This window comes from Quercus robur, chromosome 1 (assembly GCF_932294415.1).
Source record: "Quercus robur chromosome 1, dhQueRobu3.1, whole genome shotgun sequence".
Taxonomy (NCBI): Eukaryota; Viridiplantae; Streptophyta; class Magnoliopsida; order Fagales; family Fagaceae; genus Quercus; species Quercus robur.
In genome coordinates this window covers 9,174,023-9,199,891 of record NC_065534.1, presented here as the reverse complement: position 1 = coordinate 9,199,891, position 25,869 = coordinate 9,174,023, and the positions used below count along the sequence as shown (strand labels likewise).

At 36.5% G+C, this 25,869-nt stretch overlaps 1 protein-coding gene across 1 annotated transcript in view; it reads right to left on the bottom strand.

Annotated features, from left to right (window-relative positions):
- LOC126719541 (feruloyl CoA ortho-hydroxylase F6H1-3-like) overlaps window positions 1-10,595 on the bottom strand; it is a 50,344-nt gene extending 39,749 nt beyond the window's left edge. Inside the window, exons 1-2 of the mRNA XM_050422081.1 lie at window positions 10,005-10,595; window positions 3,257-3,838 (exon numbers count right to left, since the gene is read on the bottom strand). Of these exons, the coding sequence (XP_050278038.1) occupies window positions 3,268-3,838; window positions 10,005-10,510 (1,077 nt within the window). The 5' untranslated portion in view covers window positions 10,511-10,595 and the 3' untranslated portion in view covers window positions 3,257-3,267. The remainder of the gene's footprint in view (window positions 1-3,256; window positions 3,839-10,004) is intronic.
- Between the last annotated feature and the right edge of the window lie 15,274 nt (window positions 10,596-25,869).

Sequence of the window (25,869 nt, the reverse complement as noted above, 5' to 3'; positions counted from 1 at the left end):
AGATAATTTGAGAAGGGTTTCAAAGTAATAAAGTCATGTGAAGAGGCATAGGCAGAGACAAGGGATGTAACATGTCTTCTTGTTTTCTTGCATATTTTTAATGAAATGTATAACATAAATACATATATATGACAAAGACCATGAGATAATTTAAAAATTACTCGCTACACTTGGTCTTTCAAAATAACCCTATATAATATGGTATAATTATATATGTTATACCTTCCATTAAAAATATTACTCGCAACACTTAAACTTTCAAAATAACTATATAAATATATATATATATATATATATATATATATATATATATATTATACCTTCCATTAAAAAAATTACTTGCGATACTTGCTCTTACAAAATAACTATATATATGACATGGTATAATTATATATGTTATACATTTCATTAAGATATATATATAATAAGCTGTTAAAATCGGGATCCTATGTAGAATCATGGAAGGTAAGTGGGATCATAAATCAAAGGATTGGATCATGGACTGTAAGATCCTACATTATTTTAAAAAAAAAAAATTGGTATGTTAAATAATTACACAAATTATACATTTATTCATAAAAAACCAAAAATTTGCATCAATTTGATGTAATTACCATACATCACTACATCCATTCGTAAGCACCATTTAAAGAAGCCAAAAACCTCAAAATGTGACACTCTATTGGAATATTATTTTTCATTTGGGTCCAACTGACATTCTATCTCTCTAGATTAGAATAGCAAAACTTGGTCTATTGTGATGTTATTTTTCATTTTGGTCCAATTGAATCGTCTATCAAGTTAAAAAAGTTTACAAGAAACTAGGGTTGTTCAGGATCATTAGAATCGTACAATCCTGAACAATCGCAAAGATCCGAATCGTTTTAGGCAGATGGGATAGTAAAATTGTAGGATCGTAGGGTCCAAATCGGAATTTTGACAACCACACACACACACATATATATACATATATATGAATATGAATTTAAGTTATTTTAAAAGACCAAGTTTCATATATATATATATATATATATATATATATATTATACCAAATCTATCTACCAAACCTAGTTTAAAATCTCTCATAGCTATCCAACTCAAAGCAATGTGTCCATATTAATTTTAAAGTTAAAATAAGTTATTTTTTCAAAAAAATTTACTTATGCCTTGTTTTCTTACGATACTAAACCTTCAATACCTCTTCATCCCTCCTCTAATTTTTTTTCCTCTCATCTCTAAACTTTTGCATCGTTTCAAACTTTGAGTTTTGCCTATAAACTCAAGTTTTAACTACTTAGAAGAATAAAAAAAGAAATTTGAATTTTACATTATTTTTTTAAAAGCGATCAATGGAGTGAAGTTGTATAAAACTTTTCAAGTATATTGCTATAGTTTTAACACTTTTATATTGATTTATTTCTCAATTTATTTTGAATAATCCAATAACACGTTTAAACTTTATATAATTAGATTAATCTCTTTAATTTTTTGTTATCAGTTATCAATTTATTATTTGTCCCTTTTTATGATATGAATTTTTTTTTAATGTCCCAAACTAATATTGTAAGGACTCAATTTGTAACGACCCCAAACTGGTTTATTGGGTTCGAACGCTAAAGGCCCAAACAATAAATTTGTAGAGAGTGGGTTAAAAGGTTAGACCTCGGTCACCGGACGGTTGTTAGTCATGGTGTTCATGAGGGTCGCACAGAGGTGAACTTAGTTTGTCCTTGGACCTCGTCTGAGGAGTTTAATGTTCTTATTATTCCTTTCACTTCTAGTTACCATCATTCAAGAGTTCACCCCCCCTCTCCTTTAGCGCATAAGTTCTTACATTATATAGCCCCTCTCAGTTGATCCTGATCTTCCATCTGTTGATAGTGCAGGTAACTACTCGAATGCCTGTCCCATCAGCCGCCTTCCCCCACTTTCTGTTAGTTGCAATAACCGAAACCACACTGTTCAAGGGTCTTTTCCTATCAATGTGGCTAGGACGTTTGTTGGCGCATTCAATGTGGAGGTGACGTTTTTTCCTTGAACCACTCCCACACTATACCCCCGTGCGAGTCTCATTTTACTCGCCTTTTCTTCTGGGAGCGCTTTAGGAGCTGCCTTTGAGGACGTGTTGTTCTTCCCTTCTAGGCCTTGGGATGCTGAGGACAGGGTCATCCTCGGCTGCATCTCTAGGCCATTTGGACTTTCGCTGCATGTCCTTGGCAACGGCTCTCCTCGGCGCGGGCCTTGGGCCCTAATGAAAAGTGGGCCAGGATCACAAATTCTCTGACCCCACAAATATTATTTGGATTATTTTTGTTGGCAATCTTTTCTTTTAATTGTGTCTCCCCTAAACTAAAATCTTGATTTTGCCACTGTATAGATGAGAGTAATAATGTACCAGTGAAGAAGAATGAATCGATTTTTCAGATATTAAAAAAAAAAAAAAAAAAAACTTTAAATAACATTAGTAGGAGGCATAAAAAAGGCCGTTCCAATTAAAGAGATATCATAGTATGACTTAGGAAAGAATATAATAAATACACGACCCTAATTAGTTTGTTAATTCATAGTAGATCCCAAAAACTTGGGACTAATTATACAACATAGAAGTGTATATGATAAATTGATATCTTTTTTTACTAACCTAGTATACAAAGAACTCCAAGCTAGTAGGCAAAGAAAAAGAGAACTTCTTCTCAAATGTTTTATAAAATTCAAACAAAAACATTATTTTGGTCTTATAGGTTGTAGGCCTATATAAAGGCACTCCATAAAATTTAATTACCAAAATAATAATAAAAAAAAAAAAATATATATATATATATATATATATATATATATATTTTAGAGGTTGATTTGGTTGTTGTTTGTGCTATTATTATTGTTTGTCACGGCATTCAAGACACTTCAGGTAGTAATTATTGTTCATTTTTCATAAATTGGGTCAAAATGAAACCTGTAGGATCATTTGCAGGCGCAGTGTTTTTTGTTGTTGTTGAACCTTATTGAACCCAACATATAATAGAAATATTTTTAATTTCATCAATATTTTTTCACATCTCATGAATTCTAATGCTTCAAACAGACATACAAACAATGTAAAAGCCATGTTAAAAAAAAGTGTAAACTCTTTTTTGTAAAAAGTAAAATAATTGGATAAAGAATTGACTGACTTCTATTATCTTCAAACAGATTTCCGATTGAGTTCTATTTCATAAAAATTATTTCTATTACAATAGAACTTAACCTCACAACACACCTTAGAATACATCATATTTTTGCAAATTCAATTGTGTTCTTCCCATCATGAGCCTTCCTGAAGAAATGTTTCACATAATCTGAATACAGAACTTGCTTATATAAAGCTATCTCACCCCCTACAAGCACTTCTGAAAAAGGACCAATCATGTCACATGGCCTAGGATTAACAAAAATAGGAACCGAAATCCTATTCTTGCTTCCACTAGCAACCACACGATGCTCAATGCTCTTGTATCGACCATTGCTCATTATCTGTAGTGCATCACCAACATTGATCACGAGGGAGCCACTTACAGGCGGAACATGAACCCAACTATCATTGTTTCCTCGCACATAGAGTCCACCAATATCATCTTGAAGGAGGATAGTAATGGTTGACACGTCAGAGTGACGACCTACTCCCACGGTGAGCTCAGGGTTAGGACATATAGGATAGTAGTTAAGGTTAATCCTCTTTGAACCCATTAAGAGAGATTCTTTTGTCTCATCAATTTCTTTCACATTTATCCTCTTCATTAGTGCCTCTAATAGCCTTTGGATAACTGGTTCAGACCCCCTCATATATTCCAGAACTTGATCCCTAAAAGCAAACAATTAGTCCACCAAAAACTATATATATACATAAGAATATACTATTTGATCCACAAAATTATGTTTTATAATACTCAAAAATTTTTATAAAAAAATAGAAATGGAAATATATATATATATATATTTATATTTATATATATTATGATAAAATCATTATTGATCTTTAATCAAACATGGAGGATATAATGAGATGTAATTAAAAGTTATGGCTTGTTATAATGTCATATTTGTTGGGTGCCTTACCGTGTGGGTCCAGCCCACTTGCTTGCCATGCCTTGTCAAAGCTCATTTATGAGCTTGGTTCCAAGAGTCTTCAATTTCAGCTTTCCATTTATTGAGAAGTGACCAAAACATGGAGAGGTCTAACTTCTCTTAATGAGAAGTGTTCCAAAAGTCAGCATGCCATTTTCTTGGGCAGTGACTTAGGCGTGTGAGACACGCTGAAACTGACAAAAGAAGAAAAGAAGGAAAACAAAGGCATTCGGCCTTGTGAGCAAAGCTGAAAACAGAGAGCCTTTCTTGGCCATTGTATGTGAGTTCCAAAGAGAGCAAAACACAAAAAGAGAGAGCTTCAGCTGGAGGTGCAGTCCGAAAAATAGAGAGAAACACAGTGAGAGTGTGAGAGAGTGAAAAAGAAAAAGGAGACATTTTTCTTTGCTCAAGTTACACACAAGGAAGATAAATTGGTGGAGTTCTCATGGAGTTTTTGAGTGCTACAACCATGGAGAGTTGGAGTATTCAGAGGAAGATTTTGCTACTGGCTTTGTGGTGAGATTGTATTTACTCCTTGAGATATATTTGTTGTATATCCAATTTATTGTGAACACAAGTTTAGCATAAACTTGATAGTTGTAATCTCTATTTTATAGTGGATATTTTTCGGAGCTGCCCCGTGGTTTTTCCCTCTACACTAGAGGGTTTTCCACGTAAGATTTGGTGTTCTTGTGTGATTGTGTTTATGTGGTGCTTGCTGGAATTTTTTTTGTTTCCATAATATTGCTATTGCTTGGTAGTCATTAATTTTAATTCACACATAGACATAGAGGGGATTAGGATTTTTTCCCAACAAGTGGTATCAGAGCTTTTGGTTGCTTGGGTTTGATTGTCTTGTGTTGGATTAAATGGAAAATATGGCTATGAACACTATGATTAAACTCTCGGCATCGAATTATTCGATATGGAAGCCGATGATGGAAGATGTCCTTTATTGCAAGGATTTGCATGACTCTATTGAGGGTGATAGTACCAAGCCTAGTGATCTGTCAGATAGAGACTGGGAGAAATTAAATAGAAAAACTATCGGGTGTATTAGACAATGCATCGATGTTAGTGTTTTTCACCACGTGTCTCAGGAAACAAATGCAGAGACTCTTTGGGAAAAATTAAGGAGTCTTTATGAAAGAAAGACAGCTCAAAATAAAGCTTTTATTGCTAGAAAGCTTGTGAATTTGAAGCTTAAAGAGGGTAAGTCCATTGCCGAGCACCTTAGTGAGTTCCAAGACTTGGTTAATCAGATGGTTACAATGAAGCTAGTAATAGATGATGAGTTGCAAGCTTTATTACTTTTGAGTTCCTTACCTGATAGTTGGGAGACTTTGGTAGTGTCACTTAGTAATTCTGCTCTGAATGGTGTGTTACAACTTGCCATGGTTAAAGATAGTTTACTTAATGAAGAAACTAGAAGAAAGGATATGGGCAAGGATATTGCACATGCTCTTGTCACAGAGAACAGGGGGAGAAGTAAGAGTAGAAATTCTAAAGGGCGAGGTAAATCCAGAAGTCGGTCAGAGTCGAAAGGGAAATTCAAGTGTTTTTATTGTGATAAAGAAGATCACATAAAAAGGAATTGTAAGGCTTGGAAGAACAAACAGAAAGAGGATAAAAATCAAAAAAGGGTGGATGATGAGAACACTGCTGCTGTTATAGTATTGGAAGATGAGGTCCTAGCCATAGGACAAGATGATTGTTGTACAGTTTCAGATCCTTATGTTGAATGGGTGATTGATTCAGCTGCTTCTTGCCATGTCACTCCTAGAAAGGAGTTATTCACTTCATACAAAGCGGGAAACTTTGGGAGAGTGAAGATGGGCAATGATAGTTATGCCGACATTGTGGGAATTGGTGATATATGTGTTAGGGCTAACACTGGATACACCTTGATTTTAAAGGATGTGAGACATGTTCCGGATATTCGCCTGAATTTGATTTCCACTCATGTTCTTGATAAAGAAGGTTATGGCAATTATTTCCGTGATGGAAAATGGAGGCTTAGCAAAGGATCATTGGTGTTGGCTAGAGGGAAAATTTGTTGTACACTTTACAAGACACAAGTAAAGTTGTGCAAGGATGTTGTTAGTGCAGCTCAAGAGGATTCTTCGCCTAACTTGTGGCATAGGCGGCTGGCTCACATGAGTGAAAAAGGGTTGCAGATTTTGGCAAAGAAGTCTCTCATTCCCTTTGCCAAAGGTACGTCACTAAATCCTTGTGATTTTTGTTTATTTGGTAAACAACATAGAGTTTCATTTAATATACCCTCTACTAGAAAACCCAATGTATTAGAACTTGTTTATTCTGATGTATGTGGTCCCATTGATGTTAAGACTTTAGGTGGCAATAAATATTTTGTTACATTTATTGATGATGCTTCACGAAAGGTGTGGGTTTATGTTTTGAAAACAAAAGACCAGGTATTTGAGCACTTCAAGAAATTCCATGCCATGGTGGAAAGAGAGAAAGGGAAGCCTTTGAAGTGTCTCCGTAGTGATAACGGAGGTGAATACACATCTAATGAATTCAAGAGTTACTGCTCCGAGAAAGGAATTAGACATGAGAAGACAGTTCCTGGTACCCCACAGCAAAATGGTGTGGCAGAAAGGATGAACCGCACTATTGTTGAGAAGATCAGATGTATGTTGAGAATGACTAATCTGCCTAAGTCATTCTGGGGTGAAGCTGTTGTGACTGCATTCTACCTAATTAATAGATCTCCATCAGTTCCTTTGGATTTTGATATTCCAGAAAGAGTATGGACAGGGAAAGATGTTTCTTACTCTCACTTGAAGGTATTCGGGTGCAAGGCATTTGTTTATGTGCCTAAGGAACAAAGATCAAAGCTTGATAGCAAATCCATTCCTTGTATATTTGTTGGATATGGAGATGCAGAATTTGGCTACAAGCTATGGGATCCAAAAGAAAAGAAGATGATCAGAAGTCGAGATGTAGTTTTTCATGAGAATGAAAACTTGGCAGACTTTGAAAAAACTGAGAAGCCTAATGCTACAGTTGGAGGTGTTCCTGATCTTACACCTACCTCTTCTTCCTCAGATAATGCCACAAATAGGGAAGAGGTACAAGATGAGAATTATGGTGATGAACCAACTGAATTTGATGTTGATGAGCCAGCAGGTGTTGATGGTGATGATGTGACAGATACAAATGGTGTTGAGCAGGGGGAGCAGCCTCCTCCACTAGAGATGGTAGAACCTCAGGTGAGAAGGTCTATTAGAGAGCGTCGTCCATCGACTAGATACCCCACTTCTGAGTATGCTATGATTACTGAAGAGGGGGAGCCAGAAAGTTTTCAGGAAGTACAGTCTCATAAGGATAAGCAAAGCTGGTTGAAGGCTATGCATGAAGAGATAAATTCTTTGAACAAGAATAAGACTTATGACTTGGTGGAACTTCCTAAAGGCAAAAGGGTATTGAGAAACAAATGGGTGTTCAAGCTAAAGAAAGATGGTGACAAGTTAGTGAAGTATAAAGCTCGATTGGTGGTTAAGGGTTTCAGTCAGAAACAAGGGATTGACTTTGATGAGATATTTTCTCCAGTAGTCAAGATGAGTTCCATTCGGGTAGTTCTGGGATTAGTAGCTAGCTTGGATCTTGAGCTTGAGCAACTTGATGTGAAGACTGCTTTTCTTCATGGTGATTTGAAAGAAGAAATCTACATGGATCATCCAGAGGGATTCAAAGTGAAAGGGAAAGAACACATGGTTTGCAAGTTAAAGAAGAGTTTGTATGGCTTGAAGCAAGCTCCAAGACAGTGGTACAAGAAGTTTGACTCATTCATGGTGGGTCACGAGTACACGAGGACTAATGCAGATCATTGTGTGTATGTTAAAAAATTTCCCAATGGTAAATTTGTTATTCTTCTGCTATATGTAGATGATATGTTGATAGTAGGACAAGATGTAGGTGTGATTGGAAATTTAAAGAAGGACTTGTTCAAGTCATTTGATATGAAAGACTTGGGTCCAGCAAGACAAATTTTGGGTATGCAGATTCTACGTGACAGGAAAGCCAAGAAGCTATGGTTATCACAAGAGAAGTATATTGAGCGGGTTCTTGAAAGGTTCAATATGAAGCATGCCAAGCCAGTCAGTACACCTCTTGGTTCTCATTTCAAGCTAAGAAAGAAATCTTGTTCTTCATCAAAGAAAGAGAAGGAAGACATAGCATCAACTATTTATTCCTCAGCAGTTGGGAGTTTGATGTACGCTATGGTTTGCACACGACCAGATATTGCTCATGCAGTTGGTGTTGTTAGTAGGTTCATGGTTAATCCTGGTAAGGATCACTGGGAAGCAGTGAAGTGGATTTTCAGGTATTTGAGGGGTAGCTCTAAATTGTGCTTGACTTTTGGTGATTCTAAACCAATTTTGGAGGGTTATGTAGATGCAGATTGGGCAGGTGACCTTGATGGTAGGAAATCTACATCGGGGTATTTATTTACTTTTGTAGGGGGAGCTGTATCATGGCAGTCAAGATTGCAGAAGTGTGTTGCCTTATCTACAACTGAAGCTGAGTATATTGCAGCTAATGAAGCAGGTAAAGAGATGCTTTGGTTGAAACGGTTTCTCCAAGAATTGGGTTTGAAGCAAGATGGATATGTAGTTAATTGTGATAGTCAGAGTGCTATAGACTTAAGCAAGAATTCTATGTACCATTCACGCTCGAAGCACATTGAGGTGAGATACAATTGGTTGAGACTAGTTGTTGAACAACAGTTATTTGAATTAGAGAAAATTCACACAGATGAAAATCCAGCTGACATGTTGACCAAGGTTGTGTCTAGAGAGAAGCTAAAGCTTTGTGTCGGGTTGGCCGGCATGAACTCTGATTGAAGACTTGGGTTGAGGATCTCCTCCGTAGTGGGCTGGAGGGGGAGATTGTTGGGTGTCTTACCGTGTGGGTCCAGCCCACTTGCTTGCCATGCCTTGTCAAAGCTCATTTATGAGCTTGGTTCCAAGAGTCTTCAATTTCAGCTTTCCATTTATTGAGAAGTGACCAAAACATGGAGAGGTCTAACTTCTCTTAATGAGAAGTGTTCCAAAAGTCAGCATGCCATTTTCTTGGGCAGTGACTTAGGCGTGTGAGACACGCTGAAACTGACAAAAGAAGAAAAGAAGGAAAACAAAGGCATTCGGCCTTGTGAGCAAAGCTGAAAACAGAGAGCCTTTCTTGGCCATTGTATGTGAGTTCCAAAGAGAGCAAAACACAAAAAGAGAGAGCTTCAGCTGGAGGTGCAGTCCGAAAAATAGAGAGAAACACAGTGAGAGTGTGAGAGAGTGAAAAAGAAAAAGGAGACATTTTTCTTTGCTCAAGTTACACACAAGGAAGATAAATTGGTGGAGTTCTCATGGAGTTTTTGAGTGCTACAACCATGGAGAGTTGGAGTATTCAGAGGAAGATTTTGCTACTGACTTTGTGGTGAGATTGTATTTACTCCTTGAGATATATTTGTTGTATATCCAATTTATTGTGAACACAAGTTTAGCATAAACTTGATAGTTGTAATCTCTATTTTATAGTGGATATTTTTCGGAGCTGCCCCGTGGTTTTTCCCTCTACACTAGAGAGTTTTCCACGTAAGATTTGGTGTTCTTGTGTGATTGTGTTTATGTGGTGCTTGCTGAAATTTTTTTTGTTTCCATAATATTGCTATTGCTTGGTAGTCATTAATTTTAATTCACACATAGACATAGAGGGGATTAGGATTTTTTCCCAACAATATTGAGTTAAACTAGATGAAATTAGCACTTAACCAATTTAGTAAATTATATATGTATGTACGTACACAAGTATTGCATCTATATTATATGTCATGTCATGTATTTGTTGTGTAAACTAAATTGAGCAAAGTTAAGCTCTGTTACTTGCACGCAGAGGGCCACAATGCAGAGGCCTCATCCTCGGACACATAAAACAGGCTCAGGTAATCTTTCCATTCAAGAGCCTTCTCTGCTTCAGGACTAAAGCTTGTGCCAAACCGCACGCTGTTGGAAGGTGAGTTTTCTTTTGAAAACTTCCTCTTCTCCTCAGCTGGCAAATTGAAGAACCTATGTGTTGCGTCCTTCACATTCTCCAGCACTTCAATGGGCACTCCATGGTTGATAATCTGAAAGAAACCCCACTTTTCTGCTGCATCACAGATTGATTCTGAGACTTTTTGTTCGTCCCAGTTTGACATATCTATGATGGGTATAGACTCTTGAGGCAAGATGTTGCTCACAGTGATCCTTTCTTCTACAGGTTGGATATATTGCTTAGGGAGGGTTTTGAGTCCCATTTCTGAGAGACCCTTTACTCCATTGCCATTTGTTACGACAAGGTCAGTGATATTTGAGGACTCACTGATAGGTGTTGCGACTATTGGATCCATTCTTACAAGTCTTCTTTTTTTTTTTTTTACTTGTTGCCGAGTTTCACTGATTCGGGTTTCTCTCTTTTTTTGTTAAGGAATTGGAACTAAACACTCTCTAGTCATTGTCACTTTGCAGGTCTCTCTTTTTTGATGGGCACTACCCAGGTCTTTTTACTAGATTTTTAAAATTTTTAATATTTTTCTCCAAAATACAAGTTACACGTTTATGGCTGGGAAGCATTCCACTTTTTTCTATGCTATGAGTTATCATGTCAATCTGCGGGAGTCATCAGAAGTCAGAACTCGTGAATTGCAGACTATTGTTACAGGTTTACATAAAGCATTCCACTTTATTTTAGGTGCTTCTGTTTTCAACCTACATCAAGACTATCTAGTGACTATTATTATTTTTTGCTTTTTTTTTTTTTCCATTCATTTAGAAAGTCATTAATTTGTTATATGGAGAGTGTTGTCTTAATTTAATAAAATTATAAGTTTAGGATAATATATTTTGCATTAAAATTAATTTGTTAAGTTATGTGATAAATAATTTTTTATTCCAGAAAATTAATAATTTTTCTATTACAGATCATGTTTTATTTTAATTATAAATATTTACTAAAGATTAAGTGATATTAAAAGGAAATGTTAATGAAACTTAAATGTAAAAATTTAATTAGTAATTTTGTATTTCAAAGAAAATGATAAATAAATTCTAAATATATAAAAAATTAAAAATTAAATAAATATTATCTAATTAATATTTAAATAATTAAAAAAAAGCTCCGCTTAAAGTTTCCGCCTAGCTCCTAAATTTGTTGAGCCAGCCCTGGGTGTTGCAACTGTTGGAGCCATTCTTACAAGAAAGGAATAAAGAGAGAGCTTAGTATTTAGCAAATGACTTTTTTTTTTGACTGAAGAAGGTAGAATTGATAAATAAAAAAAATGACAAGATTACAAAAGTATAAGAAAGGGTCCTGAGCCACAACAGGCCTATCCGCCTAAGCTACAGGACAAGAAGCAGGCCAACCACTGCCACAAACAGAAGACATGACAAAAGGAAATGAATAAAAAATTAAAAAAAGGGCAGCAGGCCAAGACAATGACTAAACCAAAGAATAAAAAATTGAAAAAGCTGCCTTAGGCCAAATCAAGTTCTCTGATTGGCTACCAACGTTTGATACTCATGCATGAGAGACCTTGCATTACGTAAAATAGCCGTTGGGTGAGCTTGGCTATCCTCAAAACAGAACTTGTTCCTAGCATTCCATATAGCCCAAGTTATCATCGCCCACTCTGTCAACTCATCCCTAGTCAGCCGCTGCATCATGCTACGAGTCAACAGGAAAAAATCAGGGACCACAGTCTCAAGAATGTTTGGTGGTGGTGCAATTTGCATGCCATTTGCACCTATTTATATAGCACAGTCTCAAGAATTTTAAGGTTAATTTCAGTTTATTTAATATATGCCTCACTAACTCCCATGGCAATATTCGTGTGGCTTATTATGTTATTGTCCTTTCGCCGATACTTGTCAAGCCCAAGGTTCACGCTCATTTTTATTCAACATACAAGGGAGTGGGGGAGGGGGAGGGGGAGGCAAAGTTGAATAAAACCCAATGTGTTTGTTGAATGATGTAGCTAGGGACTAGGTATTTCCTAAGCATTATGGGATGTTCGGTGCTAAGAGCATTCACAGCAGTGGAGCTAAATTTTTAGCAATTTAGCTCCACCAAAAGTTACTTTATCTATTTTATCTACACACATGCTGCAGCAGTGGATCTATTTTAGCTTTCAACACAATAAAATAATATATACATCACAATAAAATAATATTTCTACTACAATAAAATAATAATATTTTTACTACAATAAAATAATATCACCACCACCACCACCACACAGCACAAACATCCTCCACCTCCACCACCACCACCAGTCCACAACAGAGAAAAAAAAAACCCCAAATCCTCAATCCAGACCAAACAAAATCACCAACCGGAGACAAACCCAGCACAAATCGGAGACAACCCCACACGTCGATGCTACCCACACTACACTCCTCGCGACTTCGTCCTCTCAATCCAACGCCCCAGATCCATCATCATCCTTGTCCAGGCCGGCTCCCCGGTCGATCAAACCATCGCCGCCCTCTCCTCTTTCATGGAGCCAGGCAACTCCATCATCAACAGCGGTAACGAATGGTACCTAAACACCGAGAGGGGACGGCGACGGCGTGGGCTGGACTGGACCGGCGATGGCGTGGAGAGCTTGATGAGTGAGAGAGATGAGAGCTTGAGAGAACTGACTTGATGAGTGAGAGAGATGAACTGACGGAGATAGAATAAAAGAATGAAGAAAAATAGAGTGAGTTTTATTATTTTAATAGGAGTTGAATTAAAAAATTAATATTTCTTTTTAGATGTGTGCTACAGTGCACATCTATAAAAATAATAAAACTGGTATCCTGTGGTATCCTGGTGTGGTATCAGACCCACAAATGGCTCTGATACCAAAATGGGGGTAAGCTAGGGGAGAGAAGGCTCCCACCACTTTTCGGGTACACCCGTCTAGCTAGGGATCCCAATGGTACCTATCAGAGTCAGCGCTCAGTCTACCCCAGCAGGGGACCTATGCACCCGGTAGGCGGAGAGCCCTCCTTTATCCCCATATGGGAAGTGAGAGTTCCTACCACAGCCTCTATTCACTGCACCTGCAGAAAGGTTGGCTCTGATACCAAATGGGGGTAAGCTAGGGGAGAGAAGGCTCCCACCACTTTTCGGGTACACCCGTCTAGCTAGGGATCCCAATGGTACCTATCAGAGTCAGCGCTCAGTCTACCCCAGCAGGGGACCTATGCACCCGGTAGGCGGAGAGCCCTCCTTTATCCCCATATGGGAAGTGAGAGTTCCTACCACAGCCTCTATTCACTAAGAGACTTAGGTCCACAGTTTCAAGGTGTTAAAGACCACTCCCAGGTTAGTACCCCTTGTTACACAGCCAAACAAGACTCTGTCGCTGATCAAGAAGAAGACAGCACTAGTCAAGATAGTCTTAAGCCCCCTTCACCATCAGGATCTGATTTCAAAAATCCTATTCAGCAGGAAACTGAATATGACTATCAGCTCCTAGTATTAACAAAGGAATTCATCCCTGATATGGACATGCTTGAAAAGGAATTTAATTCTGAAAAGAACAGAGTTAAGAGAGAAGCCTATCGAGCCAACCATACCAAGGAACAAAAGGTTGAAGTTTTGGAGAAATGGAAGTTGTTCATGAAAGAGGTAAAAGCAGACTACCCTTTCCTTGAATACTTTGAGAAACATTTCCAATGGCATAAAAAGAACTGTGTCAAAAACAAACTTCTAGAAAAAACTCCTTCACCATCAAAGGCTAGACATTCAGCACAGCAAGTAGAGAAACCAGTCTCTCCTTCACCAGAAGTAAATGTCTTAAAAGCCCATATATCCTCTAGCAGTTCCAATGAACCCTCCTCAGAAAGTGAAAAGGAGAAAGAACCACTAGACGACCACCTTAGCGACACACCCCCACTTCCTCCTAAGAAATGGATATCCAAGTTTAGAGGAAACCCAACCTTTAAAGATTTCCACAGGGAAAGGATTGTTTCCAGGGAATATAGAAGACTAAAGCTAGAAAGCAAAGGCTTCTATAAGAAAGGAAACCCCAATACCATTGCCAAACTCAAACCTAAAGCAAAAGGAAAATGCTTTAAGTGTGGTAAGAAAGGACATTTCAAGAAAGAATGTCCAAACATCTCCCCTACCCATTCCTTAGTATCTGAAGACATCTCTAAAGTCTTAGAACTTGACCATCCAGAAAATGAGTCTCCCAATAGTTCTATTAACCAAGAAATCTGTCAGATTTACCAAGATTCATCCTCTCCTAGAGTGTCAGATAGTACCTCTAGTAGCCCAGATGAAGCCATACCTTGTCAAGATAGTTGTTACAGGAACAACACTATCAAAACTCTTTCTAAGCAAGAAGAAATGCTCCTCGATCTCATAGAACAGATCAAGGATCCCAATGAGAAAGCTCAAAGACTTACTGAGTTCCATAAAACTCTAGTCAAGGAAGCCAGTACATCCGAACCTAGGTTCCAGGAACCCAAAGTCGACTTGGAGAAAATCTACAATAGATTTACCAAATCCAAGAAAGAGATAACCGTCCAAGATCTCCAGAAAGAGATTAAAGATACCAAGTCTGAGGCAAGAACCCTTAGGCAAAAATTAATCATCCTCAAGGTTGATCATGGTCTCATGGACCAAAGAATCAGAAACCTAGAGTTTACTTCACAGCAAGGCAATAAGGACAGAATCTCATTACAGAACCCTTCTGACATTGAAGTAGATGATACAGTTAACCCTACTGCAGATATGGGACACGAATCATCCAATGGATCATTCTTGCAATCCATCAGTCGAATTAACTCACAAAAAATGGCATTCCAAAGTCAGGATTGTCATCAGCCAGGATTTTCAATTTGAGGTTGTAGCCCTAATAGACTCGGGTGCAGATCTCAACTGCATTCAAGAAGGAATCATTCCCTCTAAATACTTCCGGAAAACCAGAGAAAGGTTAACCTCCGCAAGTGGTGGGAAAATGCAGATTGAATTTAAAATCCCAAAAGCACATGTTTGCCAAGACAATGCGTGTTTCAAAACCACCTTTGTTCTTGTCAAGAATATGACAGATAGGGTCATCCTAGGAAACCCATTCATGTGCCTGTTATATCCATTCACCACGGATAGTGAATGAATCACTACCCATCATTTGGGCCAACCAGTCAAGTTTAAGTTTCTTAAGAGTCCTGAACCTAAAGACATCAATTGTCTCCAAGAAGCCTCCATCTCTAAGACCCTTAACCTTATTAAAGCCAAAACACAACATCTTAAGTACCTTGGTAGAGAACTGAGTTACAAAAGAGTTGATGAGCAATTAACCTGCAAGAGTTACCAATCAGACATCAGGAAGTTTGAAGAAAGACTCAAGCATGAAGTTTGCTCTGAGTTACCCACAGCCTTTTGGCATAGGAAAAGACATGAAGTTGCACTACCTTATGTCAAGGATTTCCATGAAAAGAACATCCCTACCAAAGCCAGACCCATCCAAATGAGTCAAGAACTTATGAATACCTGCAAGGCAGAAATAGAGGATCTTCTTAAAAAGGGAATCATCAGAAATTCTAGGTCACCATGGTCCTGTCCAGCCTTTTATGTCCAGAAAAACGCTGAGATAGAAAGAGGTGTTCCTCGACTTGTCATCAATTACAAGCCCCTTAACAAAGTCTTAGAATGGATTAGGTACCCTATCCCCAACAAAAGAGACTTAGTTAACAGGCTTAGTAAAGCAGTGGTATTCAGTAAGTTCGATATGAAGAGTGGTTTTTGGCAAATACAAATCAGTGAGTCTGATAGGTACAAGACAGCCTTTACCACACCCTTTGACCATTACGAATGGAACTTAATGCCCTTTGGTCTCAAAAATGCACCTTCTGAATTCCAGAACATCATGAATGAGATTTTTAATCCATTCTCCAGCCATACCATCGTGTACATTGATGATGTACTCATTTTCTCTGAATCCCTAGACAAACATTGGAAGCATCTCAGAACATTCTTCCAAACCATCAAAAGAAATGGTCTTGTTGTCTCGGCTCCGAAGATTAAGCTTTTCCAAACAAGTGTCAGATTCTTAGGTTTTGATATCAGGCATGGAGTCATCAAACCCATAGATAGGGCCATCCAGTTTGCAGAAAAGTTTCCTGATGAAATCCTAGAAAAGACCCAACTCCAAAGGTTCTTAGGATCTCTCAACTACATTTCTGATTTCTATCAAAACCTTAGACAACAATGCAAGCCTCTTTTTGATAGACTCCGAACCAATCCTCCTCCTTGGACACCCATTCATACATCGGTTGTCCAACAAGTTAAGAAATATGTCAAGACCCTCCCTTGCCTTGGAATCCCCTTTGAAAATTCCTTCAAGGTAGTCCAAACAGATGCCTTTAATATTGGTTATGGCGGCATTCTCCTTCAGCGTACTAGTCCCACTTCCCCTGAACAAATTGTCTGTTTTCATTCAGGAATTTGGACTCCCACTCAGCTAAATTATAGTACTATTAAAAAAGAAATTTTATCTGTAGTACTATGCATTTCAAAATTTCAAAGTGATCTTTTGAATCAAAAATTTTTATTAAGAATTGATTGTAAATTTGCAAAACATGTTTTAGAAAAAGATGTTCAAAACATTGCTTCAAAACAGATTTTTGCACGTTGGCAAGCCATTCTTTCAGTTTTCGATTTTGACATTGAATTCATAGCAGGAACTCAAAACAGTATCCCTGACTTCCTAACCCGTGAATTTTTGCAGAATCCAAGTCAAAATGTCCGGAAAGAAACCCGTACAACCCCAAACTCCAAAAATGCCTAAACAGCAAACCACTAGGAGTACTAGTCAGACACAGAACCCTGGCCCTTTAGTACCCTTCTCCAGTAAACCCAAAGTTGCACCTGTGTCACCATCCATTATTGCCAATCGTTATTTGGTCTCCACAATTCCGAAACCAAATTACCAAAGGCCCCAAGGACAACACAGTTATAGTTCTGCTCTAGCCACACTTCCTCCCAAAGCAACTTTAGCTCCATACAAAGTTGAAGAATCCTTTGGTCCGATCGTGTCTAAGCAATCTTCATATACTCTCCCTCCCAAAACAGGTAGAGCTTCTTATATCAAAAAACCTTTTGTTCAGCATATCTCTTATATTGAGCCACACTTGGCCCATATAACGGATCCACTAGCACTAGCAATGGAAGTACTGCCTCCTGAATGGCATTTCCTTCCCAAAAGCCCAGAGAAAAGCATCAAATTCTATAAAGGCATTCTCACACAAGAAAAGTCTGCCAGAATAGAAGACATCATAGACAGAAATAATCCCTCAATAGTCCTGTACCATAAATTCATAATACAGAATTTTGTAAGCTGCAAAGATTGGGGACACCCCTCCACTCTCAGGACACTTACAGTTCTCAAGGGCTCAGAACCCCTATACAATTATTATGATTATATGGATGCATTTGAAAATGTGTTATTCTTCCAAAATGAAAACTATGATCACTCATGGTTCATCCAGTTCGACAAGAAATTCAATGGACAGATACCTTCGTGGTTCCTCAAATGGTGGGAAATGTTTGGTTCAACTCCACAGAACCTTCCAGGATCCCTACAGGATGCACTAAGATATTTTGCCTCCAGGTTCCAGATTGATAAGCATTCTTCAAAGTTTCCAGCCATCTTGCATATGACAGTTCAATACAAGATCCACTAGATAAGCATGTGGAACTATGCCATCAACCAAGACATACTCGATAGGGAGTTCTTTACAAAATGGTGGGATAAATTCAGACCAACTGATGCTATCTCCAAAATATATAAAGACTTCCCTCCTCCAGTACAGAAACCTATAGCTCATTGCACAAGATCACAGTCAAGCCTGGATTCCGTACAGATTTTCGGAAAGAGCAGTAAAGAACTAAAAGATCTTGCCCAACAGCTACTCCTTCAATCTGCACAGTTAGAATCAGCAGAAAAAACCTCTCCTGCCTCCTCAGAAGCCTCGTGCAACCGTGTCCCAATTGACCCATTCCAGGATTCACAAGATCCGTATGATGGCTATAATTTGGACAGTGATTAATGGCACTCGGATGTTCCAGAACGGCTCCAAAAGTGCTCAGAGAAATCATCTTTTGCAAAGAACCGGTTACTATTCAGAACAGTACCCGCATGCAGACAAATCACTATTCACTGCACAGTCCAGAACACTATGCAGAATCACTATTCCAGAAAAGCAAGGGGACAAAGCACTGTTCATAAACAGTGACCAGTTACTGTTCACTCTACGGTACCCCAAACAGAATCATGGAAATCACTGTTTGCTTTCGGTGGAAAAGAATCTACCCTCAGTAAAAGTAAATTACTCTCCGTGATTTCAGCATCCTCCTGATCTTATCCAAAGCTCTCCTCAGCTATAAAAGGGACCTTTGGCCTCAGTCTTCAGCAGGCTAAGTTTGATACTTCCTCACTAGAGCTTCTTACTCAGTACCCAAAAATACTTTGTAATCAGAATGACTCTTTCCTCTCCCCTAGTTTACACTTGTACTGAAACTACATTTGTAACCTATTTATGCTTCCGCCCCCAGTGCCCTCTGAACGGCACCCTTTGTTTGTAGCTTACCCCCATTTGGTGTGCACTGTAGCAAATCAGCTAAAAATTTTAGCTTTGCCTCCACTGCTGCAAGCATTTTTTGGTATATTGGTGAGCTAAAATAGCATCTTTTAAACTTGAATGAGTATAAAAAAGTTGTCTAGTTTGATATTAGACATACAAGAATATCAACAAAAGAACTTATTATATCCTATAAAAATTATGCTCAGTATTAATCTTTCATAGGATATAAAAAATTCTTTTATAATTTTCATGGTGAAATTTGTAAAATTTTTATTTTCAATATATATTACAAAATTGTCTACCAAAGTCAATAAAATTTATTTTATTGGAACTACTAAAGTCTTCAAACACATAAATGATCCAAAATTTTAATAGATACAAGAGCAATTTTTACTATAAAAGAAGGAAACTGAGAAAACGTAAACTACCTTGTCTCTATAATTATTGGACTCCTATTTTTGTAACTAAATCTATTTTTCATAATCATACATACTATAAAACTATAAAAGATTTTTAAAGGCACCGTGGCTGTGACTCCGCCCCTATGAAAGTGGCTTTAGTTTTGAAATAAGATCAACAGAGGTGGTTTAGATAGGGTACCCTGGTTGTGGATGGTGGTGGCTTTTGGTGTCCATGGTGCACCTCTAAAGAAAAATGAAAAACAGAAAATGAAGAAAAATAACAATATTTTTTACTAAAAAAGTTTTTTTTTTTTTTTTTTGAAATGATTTAATTAAAATGACACAATTTTTAAATAAATTGAGGTGACACTTACACTCAACAGTGAGTAGAAATAAAATTACTCAAATTAAAGTATTATATAACTTTAGGGGGTCACAATCCAAACTTTTAAATTTTAAAGAACAAAATCAAAATGATCAGATAGTAATTTACAATTAAACCTAAAATATAACTATGTAAGTACATGTATCTATGCAGATGTTCATATATGAATATGGGTGTTTTGTTTAGGTATGTATGTATATCTATGCGTCAAGTATTTGTTGTGTAAAACTAAATTTAGCTAAGTTAAGCTTTTTTTCTTGCACACATGAGGCCACAATGCAGAGGCCTCATCCTCTGACACATAAAAGAGGCTAAGGTAATCTTTCCATTCAAGAGAATTCTCTGCTTCAGGTCTAAAGCTTGTGCCAAACCGCACATTGTTGGAAGGTGAGTTTTCTTTAGAAAACTCCCTCTTCTCCTCAGCTGGCAAATTGAAGAACCTATGTGTTGCATCCTTCACATTCTCCAGCACTTCAATGGGCACTCCATGTCTGAAAGAAACCCCACTTTTCTGCTGCATCGCAGATTGATTCTGAGACTTTTGGTTTGTCCCAGTTTGACATATCAATGATGGGTATAGACTCAAGAGTCATGATGTTGTTCTCACTGATCCTTTCTTCTAGGGGTTGGATATATTGCCTAGGTATGGTTTTAAAGCTCATTTCTGAGAGACCCTTTACTCCATTGCCTTTGGTTACGACAAAGTCAGTGATATCTGAGGACTCACTGATTGGTGTTGCAACAATTGGAGCCATTAAAATAAAAGAGAGCTTAGTATTTGGAAAATGGCTTGAAATTAGAAGATATCGAAGATTTTTGGTGGTGCAATTTGCATGTCCTTTGTAGCTATTTATATTGCATTTTGAATTATTATTATATTTTTTCTAAATTCTTTGTGCTGTTTGCATGACCATTGTGTTTTCAACTGATACATTAATATTCCAATACCCGCTCTCCAACTATTGAATTATATAAAATAAAGGTGTCTCTTGCTTTTTCTTTTTCTTTTTCTCTAATACATATGAAATAAACTTGCCCTACTAGTGAAATATTTAGTGTGTGTTTGGCTCCAACTTAAAAAACCAACTTATTTTACTATTATTCATGGGTCTCACTATACTATTTCATCTAACTTTTATCTTTACCTACAGTACTTTTAGCAAAAAATTTTCAATTTCAGTAAAATAAGCGGATTTCAAACAAATCCTTAGAAGCAAATAAACCTACAGTCCAATCCACGAAAAACAACAAATCATTTTAAATATATAGTTAGTAGGTGACTCTCTAGCTAAGACAGTACACCACTAATGACTAATCTTTCCCCGCTTTTGCTGCTATCTATAGTGATATTGCCTGCTAATGCGTATGACTAATCTTCTTTTTAAGGAGACTTTTTTTGGGTGCTTTGATCACATGTAGTTGTAGTATATTTAGTGAAAATTTCAATTGAGTTTATATTAATTTATAGCTTGAAATCAACTTTTAAGCATAAATTTGAGAAGATATTGTAATGATTTAGTTGAAGTAGACTTATTTGGTCTTGATCCGTGATTTTTTTCCCTACAAGAAGAGATTTGAAAAGTTTAGGTGTAATATTTTAAAATTATTTGGTGACTTTCTTAATTCATATGAGCTTAGGTTGTTTGCTCATGATCCTACTATTAGTCCAAACCTTGTGGGTGGTGTTGAAAACAAGGTTTTTAAAATCAAGATCCTATGTAAGATCGGTGGAGAGGCTTCACGGAATAGATCTAGGGTTATAAAATTTTACTTTCATTGAAAAAAAGGAAAAAAAAAAAAAAAAAGCATTAGCGGTAACTTTTTATGTTGAATAATGCTTAGAATTATTAAATTATCAATATAAGCGGAAATACTATTGGAAGGGCACAAAAATCTAGTGGCCCAAACTCACTTAGAATAGTGAATTTGTGCTATTCAACTAGGCCCAAACCAATAGATATTTGTGAAGAGAGTGGAGTAAAACAAGTTGGGCTTAGCCCAAGGATTCAGACATAAAGGGAGTGAACGAAAGTCAATGATTAATTATAGAAATGGTTCTTTATAATCTCGCTTGAGGACGATGTTCTTGCACAAGGAGGTACACTATTCTCTCTCTCTCTTTCTATCCCTATTCTTATTCTAATATCTTTTCCTTGATTTTTTCTAGGGCCCCCCTTTTCATTTGGAAGTTCTCTTTCTTTATATACTCCTAAGCTTATTGCATCTTAGCCCTCCATCTACGACCCTCTAGACTCTCCTTATGACACTTGTCCCTTTAAACCTCTATTGAAGGTAGTAAAAGGAGCTGCTTAACTGTGAATTCTACTGTTCAGGTTATTTCCTCATCAATGCAATTGATAAAATTATTGTCAGTCATTTAATGCGGAGGTAGTAGGTAAGCTTTCACTGGAAACTTCCTTCACCTACCTTGACTTTCTCTCTGAACACCATCCTCTCCATTCGGACTTCCAGAAAGCATTTTGTCCCTTCCCCTCCTATCCTTGGGCGAATCCCCTCATCGAGCTTAGAATGCTTTTATAACGATAATCACAGCTTGTTGCATCCTTTCTCAGTCCTTGGACCCCCACAACTATTTTCATCCCTACATTTTCACCCAATTTCCACTTTGATCTCTACTTTTTATTTTTACCGCTTTTATTCCCTATTTTGAAAAATGTGTTTCATTTTGGTTCCTACCATCGTCTCACTAACGAAAATATCCTATGTGGTAAATAGATTACTGTGTTAGCACACTAAATAATGACGTGGCCAATAAAATAATAATAAAATTTGTTATTTGGCATTTAAATAATGCCATGTTAGCATTTTAAATATTAAAAAAAAGCCACATAAAAAAAAACAATTAAAACAAAATTCTAAACTTATGATTTTTTAAAATTAAATTAAAATAAAATAAAATATTCTTTTCTTTTTATTATTATTTTTGGAAGGAATTAAGAACATGATTATTCTGAAAAACAAAAGATAAAATTTTACTTTTTCAGTTTTAAAGATTAATTTTGTAGCAAATTTCTTAACTTTTCTTTTAAAAAACTTGGCAACCAAACGCAAAATCACATAGTACGTCTTCCCCAAACTCTCTCTCACTTTCCTTAAATTTTACTTTTTCAGTGGGTCATTGATTGATGGATGTCTGGGTTTGGAGGTTTCGGGTTGTTGTGTTTATCTGATCACTGATCGACAGGTTTCGGATCTCTCTCTCACTTTCCTTAAGTTTTACTTTTTCAGTGGGTCTCTCTCTCGCTCAAATGGAGGTCATTGATCGATGGATGTCTGGGTTTGGAGGTTTCGGGTTGTTGTGTTTATCTGATCACTGATCGACAGGTTTCGAATCTAGGATTTGGGTTTGCTGGTTTTAGATCTAGTTTGGTGGTGGGTTTTGTGTTTGGTTTCTCTAAAAACATGAGAAAACTTGGGTTGAGTTTTATGTTGGCTTGAGTTGATTTTGTGTTAGTTTCTCAAAAAGATGAGAAAATCTATCTTGTTTCAGTGTTGATCAAAATATCCACAAAATCCACCATATCAACCACGCTAATTCTGCTTCGACTAGATTTTGCTCTCTCTGAAGCCAGTCCTCTCGATTTTGCTTTCTTCGATTTCCTCTTCGCCGAGTAATTCACCACATCGACCATGCCGATTTTGCTTCCACTAGAATCGATTACCCATATTTTTGGTTTAGGTTTTGGATTTTGTTATTGGGTTGTTGCTGGGTTTATTTTTCTATTCTTGCTAATGTTTGGGTTTGTGTTTTTGTCTTCTTCTTTTATTTATTTTTTGTGTGTGTGTGTGTTTGGTTGACAAGAAAGATTTGCTGCTGGATTTGTGTTTGTATTCATGTTGGGCTTGTGTTTGGTTGACAAGAAAAAGCTAGGAAATCTGGGCATATGTTCTTATGTTTAAATCTCAGGAATCTGGGTTTGTGTTCTTTAGTGTTCTTGATAAAGATGAACACAAATCTAAATTCATAATTTTCTTTTTTCTTTTGTTAAAATTGATAAATTAAAATTTTTTTAATTGGATTTTGACGTGGCATTTTTATTATTTTATTGGTTACGTCATCATTTAGTGTGCCAACATAGCAATCCGTTTGCCACGTAGAATATTTCTGTTAGTGAGATGACGGTAAGGACCAAAACAAAACGCGATTTTCAAAATAGAGACTAAAAGCAGTAAAAATAAAAAATAGAGACCAAAGTGAAAATGGGGTGAAAATATAGGGACGAAAATAGTATTTCCACCTAAAAACAAAGTTTTCCTTCCATAGAGTGACTTTTTGGGTCCTAATAATCATCATTACATCTATGCTATCGAAAGAGAAAGACTTTTACTTTTCCCTCTTCAAAGATTTCAAAGCCTAAAATACCCTTATGGCCTATATGGAAGTCTAAAAAAGGAGGAGGTGTAGAGTAGAGTAGGGAGAGGGAGAGTAATTCAATTACCTTATTTGGAAGATTTTAAGGAAGGAGGTGGAGGAGTTTGGAGGGGTTTTAACCACCTCTAACCTCTCATTTTTAATTTTCCCAAATTGGAGATATTTGGAGGGAAAGTAGAGTAAATAAATTATTAACTAAATAAATTTCCCAATTTACCCTTTGTAAATTAATAATAGATCAATGTTGCAAGTCCATTTTCAAATAGAGGTAAATTTGTCTATTTTAATCATTTTCTCTCTTTTTCATCATTATTTTTAAAACATCCAAACAAGGGGAATGACTAATTACTCCCTTCCCCCTTACTAATTTTAAAAATATTCAAACAAGGTAGAGGGGAACCATTCCCTGCTACTCTCCTCCCCTCTCCTCCCTCTCTAAACTTCCAAACAGGCCATTAGGATATATTTGGTTAGACATGGAATAAGGAGGATGGAAAATAAAAGAGAAAAAATGAGTTTGTATGTTGTTTAGTAAGAAGAGAAATTATGGAAATTTTTTGGTGGGACTTAGACATTTTTTCTCCGGACACACTAAAATTCATCTCTCCAAATTAGAGAGAAAACAAGAGTGAAAACTCTTTTTGTAACACAATGACAAAATTGCCCTCAGATTTTAATGTTTTGCAAGAATCTCACCTATCCCCACCCACTTCCCCTAGTCTAGCGTCTACACACCTACTTTATGTCTTTCTTGTTTGTTTGTATCTCCTCTTCACTCTCATCTACACAACTCAACAGTAATTCATCTGGGTCCGTTTGGATACAGCTTATTGTTGCTGAAACTGAAAATTGTTGCTGAAAACACTGTAGCAAAATAATTTTTAAATGTGTAAATAGTACCGTGGGACCCATTTTTAATATTTTTTTATATGTGAACAGTAAAAGCACAGTACGTGAACAGTACATTTACTGTTCATAATAGTGAAATTTGTCTCCCAAAGTCAACAAAAGCGGGCCAAAAAAAAAAAAAAAAAAAAAAAAAAAAAGAGAAAACGCGAACTGGGAAAACGCAGACGCAGCGAACGCGGAGCCCAAACGCTCACCTAGCCTTTTTTCTTTTTCTCCTCTAGTTTTCGTTACTCTCTTTGTTTTCCAGATTTTTTTTTTGCTGCCCACTTTTTTTTTTTGTTTCCCAGCAACATGTCCAGATTTTTATATATATATATATATATATATATATAAATTAGATTATAATATCTATAATAACAAAGAAAAATAATATAATTCTATATATATGATGTGTTAATTTTTAAATTATTTAATATGTACAAGTAAATTATTTTTTACATGTTATGCAATAAGGGTATAAGAGTAAATTTATATAAACTATATTTTCTATCTTCCCATTTTTCTCCTCAACCTAACAAAAAGTTTCCATCATTCTCACTTTTCCACCCTTTCAACCAAACACGCATGAGAGAAAACTAAATATTTTCTATCTTCTTACTTTTCTATCCACTCACCAATTTTCTATCCTATCACTTTTATACTTCTCCAACCAAACGGACCCTTCAGTCTATAGCTCGATAGTCAGTGCAATTAAAATCTTCTACAAAACAGTAAGTCAAAAAAGACTCAAAGGAAAAGAAAAGACTTTTAATTCCGATCCAACTTTAAATAGTAAGATATACACATATAATGAAGGCATCATTTTATTTAATTCTTGGACGTACAATTCTTCTAAGAAATTGTCATTTTTTTTCAAGTTTGAAGAAATATTGTTACCAAGAAACAAATGTTCTCTTTCACACAGTCGTCTAATTTAAAATGAATAAATAAAAGTTGATGATCAAAACATTTGGAAAATGTGACTTAACACTTACGTATGGTATACCTAATGCGGGGTACAGTACAACTCATTTGGAAAAAAAAAAAAAAAAAAAAAAAAGGCTA